Genomic DNA, 16,643 nt, shown 5'->3' with positions numbered 1-16,643 from the left:
GGGCAACTAAGCCCAAGTTTGCCCAAGGTTGACTCAGCTTGTGATTGGCCGAAGTGGGATTCAAACCTGGAGCCCTGGAGCTCTATCCTGTCTTCCCCTGATCTTTGCAGCCCCACCGTCTCTGATCTCTACTGTATTTCTAAACAGTGAAGTTTGTTGTCACTCATTTTACAGATGAGGAAATTGACGCAAAGAGAATCACGGATGCCTGGGGAAGAAAGTTTTGGTGTCTGTAGAATCATAAATCTGGGAATTTCCAGGCTGGGCTTTCCCACCTGCCAATGTGGAAGAGACTTCAGTCTCAGGCTGAGGAAGTGTCCTTTCCTTGGCCAGCCTGCTTTTGGTGCACAGCTCGGTTATATCCAATGAAGGTTTCTAGCGCCCCCTGGTGGTTACAATAATTTAAAAATCCCAGGCGTGTTGGGGTGAGGTCGGGGCTTGCGGGATAGAGCGGGCTGAGGAGAACACTCCCAGCCTAGTGGGGTGGAGGTGGGGAGAGAGACCTCGTAGACCACATGATTTCAGGTAACGATAAGGGCTTTAAGACAGCAGTTCAGTTCAATTGCTCAGTCTTGACCTACTCTCAGCTACCCCATGGACTGCAGCATGCCAGGCCTCCCTGTCACTCATCAACTACTGGAGCTTACTCAAATTCATGTCCATAGAGTTGGTGATGCCATCCAACTATCTCATCCTCTGTCGTCCCCTTCTCCTCCCACCTTCAATCTTTCCCAGCATCAGGGTCTTTTCAAATGAGTCAGTTCTTCGCATCAGGTGGCCAAAGTATTGGAGCTTCAGCTTCAGCGTCAGTCCTTCCAATGAATATTCAGGACTGATTTCCTTTAGGATGGACTGGTTGGATCTCCTCGCAGTCCAAAGGACTCTCAAGAGTCTCCTCCAACACCACAATTCAAAAGCATCAATTCTTCTGCGCTTAGCTTTCTTTCTAGTCCAACTCTCACATCCATACATGACTACTGGAAAAACCATAGCTATGACTGCTGCTGCTGCTGCTGCTAAGTCACTTCAGTCGTGTCCAACTCTGTGTGACCCCATAGACGGCAGCCCATCAGGTTCCACCGTTCCTGGGATTCTCCAGGCAAGAACGCTGGGGCGGGTTGCCATTTCCTTCTCCAATGCATGAAGGTGAAAAGTGAAAGTGAAGTCGCCCAGTCGTGTCCGACTCCTCGCGACCCCATGGACTGCAGCCTACCAGGCTCCTCCATCCATGAGATTCTCCAGGCAAGAGCACTGGAGTGGGGTGCCATTGCCCTCTCCATAGCTATTACTAGACAGACCTTTGTTGGCAAAGTAATGTCTTTCCTTTTTAATATGCTGTCTAGGTTGGTCACAACTTTTATTCCAAGGAGTAAGCGTTTTTTAATTTCATGGCCGCAGTCACCATCTGCAGTGATTTTGGAGCCCCCCAAAATAAAATCTCTCATTGTTCTCATGTTTCTGTATCTATTTGCCATGAAGTGATGGGACCGGATGCCATGCTCTTAGTTTTCTGAATGTTGAGCTTTAAGCCAACTTTTTCAGTCTCCTCTTTCACTTTCATCAAGAGGCTCTTTAGTTCTTCACTTTCTGCCAAAGGGTGGTGTCATCTGCATATCTGAGGTTATTGATAATTCTCCTGGCAATCTTGATTCCAGCTTGTGCTTCATCCAGTCCAGCGTTTTGCATGATGTACTCTGCATAGAAATTAAATAAGCAGGGTGACAATATACAGCCTTGATGTACTCCTTTCCTGATTTGGAACCAGTCTGTTGTTCCATGTCCAGTTCTAACTATTGCTTCTTGACCTACATGCAGATTTCTCAGGAGGCAGATCAGGTGGTCGGGTATTCCCATCTCTTTAAGATTTTTCCACAGTTTATTGTGATCCACACAGTCAAAGGCTTTGGCGTAGTCAATAAAACCAAAGTAGATGTTTTTCTGGAACTCTCTTGCTTTTTCAATGATCCAACGGATGTTGGTAATTTGATCTCTGGTTCCTCTGCCTTTTCTAAATCCAGCTTGAACATCTGGAAGTTCATGTTTCACGTACTGTTGAAGGCTGGCTTGGAGAATTTTGAGCATTACTTTACTAGCATGTGAGATGAATGCAATTGTGCGGTAGTTTGAGCGTTCTTCGGCATGGCCTTTCTTTGGGATTGCAAATATTTGCTAAATGAATGAATGACATTATGGAAGTCTATAAGATGATGGTGGCCAGAGCTATGGGATAAATGTCAAAGATAGAGCCAGTAGAGCTTTTAACTATTTATTCATTGATTCAACAAATACTTGTGGAACATATATGTATGTGCCAGGTACTGGGGATAGTGGTTTTAACATAGACACAAATTTCCAAATACACAATGAAAAAAGTAAGCGTAATAAAATATCAGGTTTCTGGGATAGTAGTGTTGTGAAAAGTGAAAGTCACTCAATCGTGTCCAGCTGTTTGTAATCCATGGACTGTAGCCCACCAGGAGCCTCTGTCTGTGAATTCTCCAGGCAAGAATACTGGTAATCAGGGCTTAATGTGGGGGAGGGGGGAGTGGGACAGGGTATGATGGGGTGGGGAATAAAGACTGTGATTTGAAATGGAGAGGTTTGGGAAGACTTCATGAGAAGGTGGCCTGGAGCTAAGATTTGCAGAAAATGAGGGAGCTGGCCATGGAGCTAAGGCAGAGGACCAGCATGTGCAAAGGCCCTGTGGCAGGACTCTAGGGTGAGTCCTAGGACTCTAGATTTTGGGGTGCCCTTGTGGGTTCGGGGAACATTGAAGAGGCCCTGTTTGACTGGAAGAGAGCAAATGAAGGAGAGAGTGGAAGGGATAAGGGAAGAACCTTGTGGTGTACAGGCAGGACTTTTACTCCCAACGAGGCGGGCTGTGGGACTCAGTGGCTTGACTGGGGTGTTCATAGGCGCCCTCTGATGGGGGGGTTACAGACTGTGGTGGGTGAGAACGGGAGCCTGGGGATGAGGTGGAGGAGACTGGTCCAGGTTAGCAAGGAGCAGGGTTGGCCAAGCAAGGAGGTGAAGGAGGGAGAGGTGAGAAGAGGGTGGATTTTGAGTGTGTTCCTGAGGTGGTCCTGCTCTTGGGTTGCATGCAGAGGAAGGCAGTGGGACTCCGCCTAATTACGCTGTCCCCACGCCCAGATGCCCTGGTGTTAGCTGGTGGGCGAAAGAGAGGCCAGGTCCTGCTTGAAAGGGGGCTGGGCTGGGTCTGGCCAGGTGCTCCCCCCCCCTGCCCCCACCCCACGGCTCCTCCTCCTCCACCCCTTCTCAGGGCGACAGTTACAGGCAAAAAAGAGGAAGTGGTAGCTGGCTAGCAGAGGCAGGCAGGCAGGCACGCAGGCGGGCTGTCGGGCGGGTGGAGGAGGCCGCGAGGGTGTGCGGACCGGCCTGGGAAGGCAGCGGCCATGGAGCTGTGGCGCCAGTGCACCCACTGGCTCATCCAGTGCCGGGTGCTACCGCCCAGCCACCGTGTGACCTGGGATGGAGCCCAAGTGTGCGAGCTGGCGCAGGCCCTCCGGGATGGCGTCCTTCTGTGCCAGCTGCTCAACAACCTGCTGCCCCATGCCATCAACCTGCGGGAAGTCAACCTGCGTCCCCAGATGTCCCAGGTGAGACGGGCCACAGGCAGGCCTGCCGGAGGGTGGGTGGCGGGAGGCGCCCCAGGCTGGTACCCAGGAGGTTGATGCACTGCACCTCTGGGCCAGCAGTGAAGAGAGGAGGCTGGCCCCAACTCTGGGCCTGGCATGGGGGATATGTGGGGGTCCTAACACTGAAGATTCAGGGGTGGCCCCCTCAAGGTTAACAGGAATGGGTTCCCACGTCTAGGCTGAAAACTGGCAAACTTGGGGTTAACCCAAGTCCAAAACCTCAGGCTGACTCCGCTGGAGATTTAGACCCCAAAAGGGACATGCTAGGGGTCCGCAGGGGGCCCTAGGAATCTCCTGGGTGGCCGATAGGGCACCTGAGATTTTGGACTTCCTTGACCCCGCCACCCACGAAGATTCTGGCTATGGGGGAAGGGCCTCCTCCTATTCCTTCCCCCACATGCGTCGCCTCCTCCTGGGCCCTGGGCCCCTTCCTTCCCCTCACATCTTCCCCTTGGCTTCCTGCCGGGGCCTGGGGCAGCATGGGGAGGGTGGGGGGACTGTGGGTCTGGGACTCTGGTCTTCCTAGCTCTGTCCATCCCAAGAGGTACATTGAGGCAGGACCCAGTCCCAAAGAGCCCTGAGACTGGGTTCTTGGGGTTTGGGGGAACCTAGAAATAGCTGCTTTTTCTCTGTAGGGATTTCTGCAAGGGCCCCAGGGTTCAGGGGGTGGTGGATTTGACTTCAACCTCCCCGGCTCAGGAAATATATTCAAATCCCAATTTGAATGCGGTTGGGTGGGGGAGGCCACTGGACTGGATTCTCTCTCTGTTGTACCTTCTCTGGTTCCCCCTGGCCTCTTGAGCGCTGGATGAAAAGTAATTTCTGCTGATGGGTGGTGGTTGGGGGCACTCTGCCTGCCCTAGGGGTCTGAGGGGACACTAGCCATCCAGCCTTCAGGTCCCACCCCAGGATGAAAGCCTTGTCTGGAGGTGCAGTGGGCTGGTGGTGGGGGCCCCTTTTTGGGGATAGATGGGGAGGGCGGCCTGGGGCACTGCCTCTTTTCTGGGTTGAGATGCCACGTGCAGATGGGGGGAGGAGCAGTAAGTGATCAGGGAGGGGTCCTTGGGGGTGTTTCCTGGTGACAGGCCCACGCGTGGGAGAGATGGGTGGCTCACCCTCCCTGAGCACAGGCAGGCTTCCTGAAAGAATGAGGGAACCCCAGAGATCCTCCCACTCCAGCCAGCTGTTGTGGCCACAGGACACAATTATGCCTACATGTGTTTGCACACAGAAGGAAGTAGCCCTAGGATTAGTCAGGCCTCTGACCTGAGACCCAGTGTGGCTTCGATAGCTGCTAATGGGAAAGTGGTTAGACCTAAGGATGAACTTCCATCCTTGCCTGCATCTTCCCTATAGCTGGTTTCTGATAAAAGGCAGTGGGGTGTGGCATTAACCTCTAAGAGGGCAGCTGCAGGGACTAATGAATCCTGATTTTCTGTGCTGGTCAATGCTGAGGACCCAGGTCTCAGTCTGGCCCTCGAGGAGTTCCCAGACTGGGGAAGACAGACATTCCCTAGCCCTGTGTTGTCAGGACTGAGACAGAGGGAAACAAAAATTCTGGGCTGAGGGCCCTGGAGCAAAGGCAAAAGATTGCCTGGGGGAGTTGGGCTTAATGCAAGAGGGGACATTTGTGCTGGGTTTTGAAGAGTGAGTAGGAGTTTTCTTATTGCTCTGATCCTGGTGCCTAGCTGTGTCAGACCCTGCATTGGGCAAGGGTGTTCCATGATCCTCCCTATCTGGGAGCTCTGGGCCTTGCTGCCCTGTGCATTTTATCTCCTTTCAAAGCACAATCCTTTGCCCTGTTCACAGTGGGGCCATGCACGGGAAGCTAAAAGGTAGTCATTTTAAACCAAAGGGAGGTGCCCCAAGAACAGCCTCTAAGTTTGCAAGTCCCTGTCTGTCAACAGATTTAAGCCAGGGCCAAGAACTGCCAGTGAGGTGTGGAAGGGCAAAGAGAGAAAAGGGAGGGCTCCTGATGAGGGTGGGATGGGGTGGGGGACACGCAATGCCGTAAATAAAGGTGTGGAGTCTGGAATTAGAATGCTTCTCCGTTTCTCTCATTTCCTCTTGAGAGCTCCTCTGCTTTGGCTCCACTCTTTCCTGGGTAGAGTGGAAAGAGCATATTCGTTCATTCATTCATCCATGGTGCTGAGACAGTGGGACAAAGACGCACACAAACCCCTGTTGTCGGGACTTCCCTGGTGGTCCAGTGGTTAAAACTCCACATTTCTACTGCAGGGGACATGAGTTCGATCCCTGGTCAGGGAACTAAGATCCCACATGCCGTGCAGCACGATCAAAAATAAATAAGTAAAGTACTCCCCGCCCCTCCAAAAAAACACCCTGTTGTCAAAAAGCTGATGTTCTAATGGGAGACACTGACAGTGGGCAAATAAGGCAACATATATGTTGTCCGGAGTGGTGGGTGGTCTGGAAAAAGGGGGGCTTAGGAGTGTGAGGCTGCACTTTCGCATATGAGGTCTGGGAGGCTTCCCTGACGAGGTGACGTTTGAGTAGAGACCTGGGCAAAGTGAGGGAAGAGCTGGGTGAATCTAAGGAAACAGAGCTCCTGGCAAAGGCCCCAAGGTAGGAGCAGGTCAGTGGCCACATAGTCGTGCTGCGGGGCAGTGCATGAGCTGGCTGTGTGGGCATAGTTCATGGGTGAGGTCAGATTGAAGTGGGTCTCCGCGCTGGATGGTCTCTCTGAGGTCTGAGACCCAGAGAGAGGACGAAGTCATTACAGATGGCCACAGGGGTGACCGGACACTCTTTGCTGTCTCTGGGAGCCCAAATTCTGGGTGGCAGATGTGAAACTTTAAAGCTGAGGAAGTGGAGAGGAAGAGATGAATGTGACCGTCATTGTGGGAAAGATCCCACCAGGACTGGGGAGCTTATTATACTGGGAATGGGGGTGGTCACTGGAGCCAAGATGATGAATCTTGTTTTCAGTTCCTCCGCTCTGTGACCTTAGGCATGTTGCTTAACCTCTCTGTGCTTTCATCCCCAGCCAATAAACCCTGGCACCATCAGTAGAGGCAGGGAAGGGAGAGGGTGGGAGGGTTAGAACAGGAGGGGTGGGCTTATGCTGGAGGTGGTGGTGGTGGTGGCGGCTCGGAGGCGCCAGATCTGGGCTCAGATCCCGGCTGCACCACTTCCTGGTTTCACCTCTCTGAACCTCAGTTTCCCCATCTGTGAACTGTGGCTAAAAATGGCACCTTTGAGGGGAGGACTGTTTTAACATTTCAATACCGCTCGGCATAGTGTCGACACCTGATGTGCTGTGCTGTGCTCAGTCGCTTCAGTTGGGTCCGACTCTTTGTGACCCCATGGACTGTAACCCGCCAGGCTCCTCTGTCCATGGGATTCTCCAGGAAAGAATACTGGAGTGGGTTGCCATGCCCTCCTTCAGGGGGTCTTCCCGACCCAGGGATCAAATCTGCGATAAACTCTCGCTAAAAAGTCGTCTTAGGAAAGATGAGGGAAAATGGGAGGGTTGGTAACATAGCATAGCTTGTAGGAGTTTGGGTTAGGGCAGTGGTTCTCAACTGGGGTGGTTTTGCTCCCCCAGCAGGGGACCTTCGGCAGTGTCAGTCTGGGTTGTCACTTCTGCTACTGTTATCCAGTGGATAGAGACTGTGGATGCTGCGCAACGTCTGACAATTTCACATACAACAGAGAATTATCCAGCCCCAGTGTCAACAGTGGGATTCCTAGGTGGTGCAGTGGTAAACGGAGAAGGCAATGGCAACCCACTCCAGTACTCTTGCCTGGAAAATCCCATGGACAGAGGGGCCTGGTGGGCTACAGTCCATGGGGTCGCTAGGAGGCGGACACGGCTGAGCGACTTCACTTTCACTTTTCAATTTCCTGCATTGGAGAAGGAAATGGCAACCCACTCCAGTGTTCTTGCCTGGAGAATCCCAGGGACGGGGGAGCCTGGTGGGCTGCCGTCCTGGGGTCGCACAGAGTCGGACACGACTGAAGCGACTTAGCAGCAGCAGCAACAGCAGCAGCAGTGGTAAAGAATCCGCCTGCCAGTACAGGAGATGTGGGTTCCATCCCTGGGTTGGGAAGATCCCCTGGAGGAGGAAATGGCAACCTACTCCAGAATTCTTGCCTGGAAAACTCCATGGACGTGGGAGCCTGGCAGGCTACAGCCCACGGGGTCTCAAAGAGTCGGACAAGCCTGAACACGCATGCACCCATTGTCAACATGGCTGACTTTGAGAAACCCTGTGCTGGGGGACAGAGAGCCTGATAGAATCTTTAAAATATTTGATTCTTTAGTTAAATAATATGTGTGTATCGTTCAAAGTTCAAAACACGTAAAAGGTGTGCAGAGAAAAATATAACCTTTGGCCATCTTCCTCAGATACCCAGTTCCTGCTTTCCCCCATAAGTGACTACTTTTTTTAAGCTGACTATATATCCTTACAGAATTTTCTTATGCACATAGAAATTTAGGTTCTTATTAACTACACTCCTTTCTTTCTGTGAAAGACAGAACATACTATCTTTATACCCTGCTTTCATTACTTTAATCATTACCTTGGTTGTCTTTCCAAATCAGTTCATACAGTGTTCCCATTCTTTAAAAAAAAAATGACTGCAGCATTATTTCTCGGCCTTTTGGCTAAGATCATGTATAAAAAATTGACTGCAGGATATTCTAGATTGTCCATTTACTAAACAAACTACTTCTATTGGGCTAACCACATGCCAGGCATTCTTCCAAACTAGGGGCTGGCAAACTACAACAAGAGGGCTGAATCTGGACCACAGCATGTTGTATAAATAAAGTTTTATTAGCACACACCCATGCCCATTTGTTTACATATTATCTATGGCCAATTTCCAGTTACAATTCTAAATTTGAGTAACTGACGAAGACAGTATCTGGCCTATGGTGCTGAAGACGTTTATTATCTAGATGTTTGTAGAAAAAGTGAGCTGATCGTTGGTTTAAACACTTTTTACACAGTGACTTAATCTGCACGCTGCATCTGGGAAAACTGAGACACAGAAGTTAAGTCCCTAGCCCCAGGGTAACCAGCTTGAAAGTGACAAAGTCACAGATTTGAACCTAGGCAGCCTGGCCCTAGGATCCTTACTCTTTTTTTTTCCTTTTCTTTTTGGCTGCCCTGTGTTGGCATGTGGAACTTCCCCAATCAGGGACTGAATCCATGCCCCCTGCATGGACTCTTAACCACTGGACCACCAGGGAAGTCCCTCAGAACCCCTACTCTCTCTCTTAGAATCTTTACTGTTAACTTACTCTAAACTCAATTCCATGGCCCAGCTGGGCAATGGTTTATTTCACCATCACTCCTATTGCTGGGCACTTGTATTGAACCAGGCTTTTGTTCTGACACACTTTCTGTGATCAGTAACCTTGTCCATGAACTGTTTTTCAGCTCCTCTACTGTGTGACCTTGGGCATGTTACTTAACCTCTCTGTGCTTCTGTTTCCTCATCTCTAAAATGGAGATAATAAGTCCTTATGTGAAAGTATTGTTGTGAAGGATAAATGAGTTACTATAAAGAACATAGAAAAGTATCTAGTTATATATAAATGCTGTTATTGCAGCCAGATACATGAGCAAGTATATCCATGGGATCAATTCTCAGAAGGGTTTCTTGGCTCAAAACAGGTGAGTCTGTGTTTTTGGTAGATCTTGCCAAATTGTTCTCTGTATGGGATTGTTCCCATATGCATTGTTCCAATTACATTACCTCTAACAGCGAGAATGCTGGTTTCTTCATTGCCTTGCCAACAGTTGTTAAGCTTTTGGAGTCTTGCCAACTTGGGTGATAAATGAAGCTCATTATGACTCAGTTTACATTTCTCTTAGTCTGAGACTGAGCATCTTTTCTTATAAGAGTTATTTTTATTTTCTTTCTGCAAATGAATATTTGTTCATATCATTTGCCCATGTTTTTCCCTTCTAGTACTATTGCCCCCTTTTTTAAAATTGATTTTTAGGAACTCTTTATATATTGAGCTGTTCGGAATTTCAAGTCAGGTACTTAGTAGCCTTGTGATCTTGGAGAAAAAAATCACTTAATCTATCTGAGCCATATCTACAAAATGAGGGTGTGGACAGCATTGATATCTCAGGGTTGTGTGAAGGTTCAGCATGATAATGTAGGCTAAATTTTTATCACAGTGATTGACATATGATTGATAGCATGTAAATTAATGGGAGTCATTCTTTTTGCTAATTTGATTTCAGTGGGTCTGAGCTTGCCTGTAGGATGTGGTATAGGTCAGGATGCAAAATGTTAGTTGCTGTAGTGAACTGTATTTCTTCAGTGAATTTAAAGAATTTCCTTCTGGCTTATATCACAATCTGGTTTGGGTCAACTGGGGGATTAAGAAAATATTCCTTCTTTATATATATGTATATATTTCTTTTATTTCTTTATTTATTTTTAGGCTGTACTGGGTCTCAGTTTCTGCGCGGGCTTTTTCTCTAGTTTCGGTGAGCAGGGGCCACTCTCTTGTGGCGCGAGGGCTCCTCATTGCTGTGGCCTCTGTTGCCGCAGAACTCAAGCTCTGGGGCTCGCACGCTCAGTAGTTGTGGTTCTCAGGCTCTAGAACACAGGCTCAGTAATTGTGGTGTACCAACTTAGCTGCTTCAAGGCATATGGGATCTTCTTGGACTGGAGATCGAACCCATGTCTTCTGTATTGGCAGGTGGATTCTTTAGCACTGAGGTACCAGGAAAGCCCAGCCATTTTTTACAAAGTCCCTACAGGACCTGGGCTCCTTCTGCCTCATGGCCCCACCCTCCCTGAAGCCCTTGGAGTCAGAAGGCAAAGGAGGGAGTGATGAGGAGGGAAACCCTGGGGGGTTTGCATGGACCAGACCCAGAAGTGGCACCATCACCTCCATCCTTATTCTGCTGGCCAGAACTTGGTTATGTGGTCCCATCCAACTGCAAGACAGGCCAGGAATGTAGTTTAGCTCTGTGCCAGGAAGGACAAGGAAGTGGGTTGGGTGCATATGGAGAAGGCAGTGACAAGAGGACCCCTAGGTAATGCCTAGCTGACTTCAGTGATGTAGCTTTGGAGGGGGCTGGCTTTGAGGAAACCTCTGTGAGATGAGGAAGGAGGAGGACATGGACCAGAGCCATGGGGAAGGATTCATCTGGGGACAGAGTGGGGCCTGGGTACAAGGAAATCTCAGCCCAGTGGGTTGGCTTGGGTTGGGTGGAAGACCTCATTTAAACACGCCCATTAGGGCTGATGGGGATGGAAGCTTGAGAGAGTCAATATTTGGTGCCGTGCCTTCTTTCCCATTCCATTCTATTCTGTTCACTGACTTCCTCTCTGGGCCCAGTACCGGGAAACATCACCCTTCAGGACTTCAGGGAGGATGCTGGAAACCCCTAGCCCTTCCCTTGCTCTCAGCCCTCCCATGCATGGATCCCCTTGGAGCAAGAGGCAAAATCTTCAGCATGATCCATAATAGCCTCGGCATTTGGTGTCTGCCTGCCTCTCAGCTCTCATCTCCTCCCTTACCCTACTGCAGCCACATGGGCCCCCTCACTGTTCTTAGAACCCACCAGGTACAATTCAGCCCCAGGGCCTTTGCACTTGCTGTCTTTCTTCACAAATCACTCTTCCCCTTAGATACATACCCTGATTGTTCTCTTATCTCCTGAAGTTTTCTTATCAGAGAGATTTCTGCTGCTTTCTTTATATGAAATTGCATCCCCTGCCCTGTCTGCCCCCACCCCCACCCCCACCCCACCACAACACCTTCCATTCTCTTCCCTTTCTAACTTTTCCTCTGTAATACTTAGTGGGTCTTCCCAAGTGGCTCAGTGGGAGAAGAATCTGCCTGCCAATGCAGGAGATGCAAGCTCGATCCCTGGGTTGGGAAAATCCCCTGGGGGAGGAAATGGCAACCCACTCCAGTATTCTCGCCTGGAAAATCCTATGGACAGAAGAGCCTGGCGGGTTATGGTCCTTGCGGTTACAAAAGAGGTGGACATGACTTAGTGACTAAACAACAACAAAGTAGTACTTAGCACTTGCTGACTTACCACTGATTTTTTTTTTTAACTTAAAAAAATTATTTACTTATTTGGCTGTATCGAGTCTTAGTTGTGGCATGCGTTGTGGTGCCCTGGCTAACCCAGGGCACCGTGGGCTCAGTAGTTGTGGGGCAGTGAATTAGTTGCCCTGCGGCATGTAGGATCTTCCTGGATGAGGGATCACACTTGTGACCCCTGTGTTAGAAGGCAGATTCTTAACCATTGGACCACCAGGGAAGCCCCAGACCTACCACAGTTTTTTGGCTTATTTGGTTATTATCTGCTTCCCCCATTGGAATATCAGGGGAAAGCTTTTTGTCTGTTTGGTTCACAATTGTGTCCTTAGTTCTTAGGACAGCACTCAGCGCATAGTAGGTGCTTAATAAAATTGTTGTTGGTGTTTAGTTGCTGAATCATGTCCAACTGATTTATGACCCCATGGATGATATAACCTGCCAGGCTTCTCTGTCCCTGGGATTTCCCAAGCAAAGAATACTGGAGTGGGTTGCCATTTCCTTCTCCAGGGGATCTTCCTGATCCAGGGATTGAATTCTCATCTCCCACGTTGGCAGGTGGATTCTTTACCATTGCTCAGGCGGATTCTGAGCCACCAGGGAAGCCCCACTCAATAAAACATTGATCAGATATTCATTCATTCAGTCATTCAATACGGGGTCAGCACCCTAGAAACCATCAGCCGTCTGCCTCTTTTTGTAAGCAGAGTTTAACTGATACAAAGTCTTGCCCACTTGTCACATTGTTTGTGACTGCTCTCTCTCTGTGACCTACGACAAAGACTCTATGACCTGCAAAGCCAAAAAAAACCCAAACTACTGTCTGCCTCTTTACAGAGTTTGCTGATCCATCTCTGATTGAGTAGGTATTTGTTGAGTGCTTATGACTAGGTAGTGGTAGTTGGTAACCGGTGATTGAGAATGAATTACCTGAGATCATCCTGGCTTTACTAGTTCCAGGCTATGTGACTTCAAGCAGTTGCCTCGGCTTTCTCACGTTTGGTTTTCTTGTCCGTAAAATGGGGCAAATGAAGCCGATGATGATAGCAATGATAACAAAAATAATAATGGTGATGAGGCTGCCACCCACCTCACAGGCATTTCTTTGTACTAGTTCGTTCCACTCACTGGGTGATGGAGAGTCCCACAATGAATGAGACACAGACCATATTGCAGCTCATGGAAACAGATGAGGAAGTAGGCAGCTATGACAGAGTAACACACTCAGTGATGGGTGGGTGGCACCCAGGGCATTGTGGGAGCAGAGAGAAGGGAAGTCCCAGAAACAATCAGGGTAGGCTTCCTGGAGGAGGTGACATGCCAACTGACTGTGGGAAGTCCGGGTATATTTCAGGGGCCAAAAGGAGTTCTGTTTCTCTCTTACTAAAACTAACGGTGCCAGGAAGTGGGGAGGACCCGGGGGTATGTTGGATGGGCATATTTAGGTTTCTAACAATCTCACTATATTACATTCTAACAATCTGACTACATTGCAGAGATGGACTGTCCTCCTCTGATATCAAGGATGGTGTTCTGAGACCTGGACTTTAAGAGGAACATGAAAGTCAGGTCCCTTGGGGGAACTGTGTTCTTGAAGAAATAAGGGATGTTCAGTTGGAGAAGTTTAAGGTTTGAGGAAATTGTGAGCTTAATCTGCAGAAGTTTCGAGCAAGAGTTTTAGATCTTGTGACAGAAAACCCAACTGAAACTGGCTTAGTCAAAAAATAATATTTATTACCTCACATAACTGAAAAGCTTGGGAGAGAAGGCCTATATGTCCAGCTGGATCCAGGGTCTTGACAATGTCTCAGAAACCCTCCTCTCTCTACCCATTGCCCTCCATCTCTTAACTCTGTTTTCTTTTAAGTGTTTTCCTCCATCTTAGTCATTCTTTGCCCTCATGGAGGTAGATATGAGTGTCCAGATACTCCAAATTTTTATTCCCACAATTCTGTGTCCAGTGGAAAATGAGAGGGTCGATTTAATGGCTCCTAAACCCCAGCTCTCTCTTTCATTGGACATGATCATTTGGGGGAGGGGGTGACATGTCCAATCCTGAACCCATTGCTGGGAGAATGCCTGGTCTGATTGATCAGGCCAGATCACACGCCCATTCCTGGCATTGGTGAGGGAGTCAACTCTACCCAAAGGAACTAGACTGGGGGAAGGGCTGTTTCATCCCGGGGAAATAGAGGGATGGTTACCAGAAAAGCAGGGAGAAGTCAAGAGGCAGTTGATCCATCGATGTTTATCTTGGTATCAAGTGCTAAACTGAGTCCGGAGTTTCTCAGTATCAGTAGTGCTGAAATTGGCATTTCATTCTCTGTCCTGGGAGCTGCCTATGCATTGTAGGAAGTTGGGTAGCATCCCTGACCTTCACCCACTCTTCCCCCCTAGGGTGGGATCAACAAAATGTCCCTGGGCATTGCGAAATATACCCTGGTGGGCAGAATTGCCCCTGGGAGAACCACTGTTTTGGAGGGAGTGAGCTTCTTGTGTCCGGAAGGTGGGTGGGGGAGGGAGGTGAGTAGGGGGAGGTGGGTGGTACAGAATCTAAAGAGAAATGAACAATTAATTACTGGCTGGGGTAAAGATGAGATTGAGAGCTTCTTCAAGTTAGATATTCCTTTATTTTATTATCCGGCAGCCAGCACTGTGCTGATGACTGGGGTGATGGGAAGAAACACCACAGATTTCCTCTCTGCTCTCCTGAGTTCGTGGCCTCATGGCAGAGAAGGCTGCCTGTGTTCTGTTTTCTGTGGCCGCTGTAACAAAGTTGCAAAAACTGGGTGGCTTGAAACAACAGCTATATTGTCTCAGAGTTCTGGAGGGCAGTGGTTGGAAAGCAAGGCGTCAGCAGCATCTTGCTCCAACTCCAGGCTATAAGGCAGAATCCCTTATTTGCATCTTCCAGCTTCGACTGGCTCTAGGCATTCCTTGGCTTGCGGCAGTGTTATTCCAGCCTCTGCCTCCATCTTCACGTGACTGTGTCCTTTATGTCTGTCTGTCTGTGCATCTCATAATCTGGAATAATCTCCTCACCTTGATATCCTTTATGATGTTTTGCAAAGTCATTTTTAGAAAAATCGAATCCACACCCTCTGCATTGGAAGCACAGGGTCTTTTTTTTTTTGGCTATGCTGGGTCTTTGTTGCTGCGTGGGCTTTTCTCTAGTTGTGGCTAGCAGAGGCTGCTCTCTCGTTGTGGTAAACAGTCTCCTCATTGCAATGGCTTCTCTTGTTGTGGAGCCTGGGCTCTAGGGTCATGGGCTTCAGCAGTTGCAGCATGTGGGCTCAGTAGTTGCAGCTTCCAGGCTCTAGAGCACAGGCTTAAGTAGTTGTGGGGCACAGGCTTAATTGCTCTATGGCATGTAGGATCTTGCCAGGTCAGGGCTCGAATTTGTGTGTCCTGCACTGGCAGGCTGATTCTTTACCACTGAGCAACCAGGAAAGACTACCCTCCATCCTGGGCCCTCTTTTCCAAATAACATCACATTCACTGGTGCCAAGGGCCCGATGTGGATGTATCTGGGGACTTTCTTTCAACGCCCTGCAAATCAATAAAACACAGTAGTCAGTGTTGCAGATGGAATTAATCAAGGTTCAGGATGCTGAAGAGCAAACAGAGCGGGGTGGTCAAGGAAAGCAGAGAGCTGAAGAATGAGGAGCCAGCTCTAGGAAGCACGGGGGCAGGGACGAGAAAGCCTGTGCAATGGCCCTGTGGCAGGCAGATGAGAATGAAGAACCTGCTGGCTGAAGAAGGTGAGCCAGTGAAGGGGGAGTGGAGGAAAATGATGTTTGGGAGGAAGGCACTTCACTGCAAAATGCTTTGGGACTGTGTATGGAATTTAAATGGGATTGGAAATCTTTGGAGGGTTTTAAGCTGCTCTAATGGCAACCAACTCCAGTGTTCTTGCCTGGAGAATCCCAGGGACGGGGAAGCCTGGTGGGCTGCTGTCTATGGGGTCGCACAGAGTCGGACACGACTGAACTGACTTAGCAGAAGCAAGCTGCTCTATGGTGACTGGACTCTAAAGGCAAAAGAGGTGGCAGCAAGGACCTGGGAGGAGGAAGTTGATGGAGGGGTTCCATGGAGCAGTGATGGGGGCTTGGACAAGGAGCTGGGGACAATGCATCTGCCTCCCATTTTTGGGGGGGTTGGGCTGATCAGACTTGCTGACAGATTGGATGGAAGAGGGCTGGAAATAAATGAAAGGAGGAGGCCAGACGATGTCAGGCAAAGGTTGTAGCTTAGGGACCCACACAAATGGGGTATCATTTGCTGAGATGGGAAGGCTGGGGGAGACATAGCTTTTGAGGAGTTCTGATTGGGCCATCTGACCCTGGAGTTGGGAGGCAGCCCAGCATGCTGGTTAGTGCAGTGGTTCCTTTTTTTTTTTTCAGTCCTGACTAGGGATTGAACCTGGGTCACAGTGTGGTTGTTCTTAACTGGGGGTAGGGAGGAAGCAGCTCTGTCCTACCAGGGGACATGTGGCAATGCTTGGAGATGTTTTGGACTGTCACTACTGGAGGGGGTGGTGTTTTTCTGTGTTGAGTGGGTAGAGAACAGAGGTGTAGCTATTTGTCCTCTTGTGCCCAAGGTAAAGGTCTGTATAGTCAAAACTATGGTTTTTCTAGTGGTCATATATGGACGTGAGAGCTGGACCATGAAGAAGGCTGAGTGCTGAAGAATTGAGGCTCTTGAATTGTGGTGCTGGAGAAGACTCTTGAGAGGCCCTTGGATTGCAAGGAGATCAAATCAGTCAATCCTAAAGGAAATCAACCCTGAATAGTCATTGGAAGGACTGATACTGAAGCTGAAGCTCTAAAAGTTTGGCCACCTGATGCGAAGAGCAGCCTCATTGGGAAAGACAATGATGTTGGAAAAGATTGAGGGCAAAAGGAGAAGGGAGTGGCAGAGGATGAGATGGT

General features: G+C 49.1%; 1 protein-coding gene across 1 annotated transcript in view; it reads left to right on the top strand.

Annotated features, from left to right (window-relative positions):
- Window positions 1-3,313: 3,313 nt before the first annotated feature.
- VAV1 (vav guanine nucleotide exchange factor 1) overlaps window positions 3,314-16,643 on the top strand; it is a 68,150-nt gene continuing 54,820 nt past the window's right edge. The window contains exon 1 of the mRNA XM_005890710.2: window positions 3,314-3,617. Within this exon, the coding sequence (XP_005890772.1) occupies window positions 3,414-3,617 (204 nt within the window). The 5' untranslated portion in view covers window positions 3,314-3,413. The remainder of the gene's footprint in view (window positions 3,618-16,643) is intronic.

The sequence above is a fragment of the Bos mutus genome, chromosome 7, assembly GCF_027580195.1.
Source record: "Bos mutus isolate GX-2022 chromosome 7, NWIPB_WYAK_1.1, whole genome shotgun sequence".
NCBI classification, from domain to species: Eukaryota; Metazoa; Chordata; class Mammalia; order Artiodactyla; family Bovidae; genus Bos; species Bos mutus.
The sequence above is the reverse complement of the archived record's forward strand: the minus strand, read 5'-3'. Positions and strand labels throughout refer to the sequence as shown.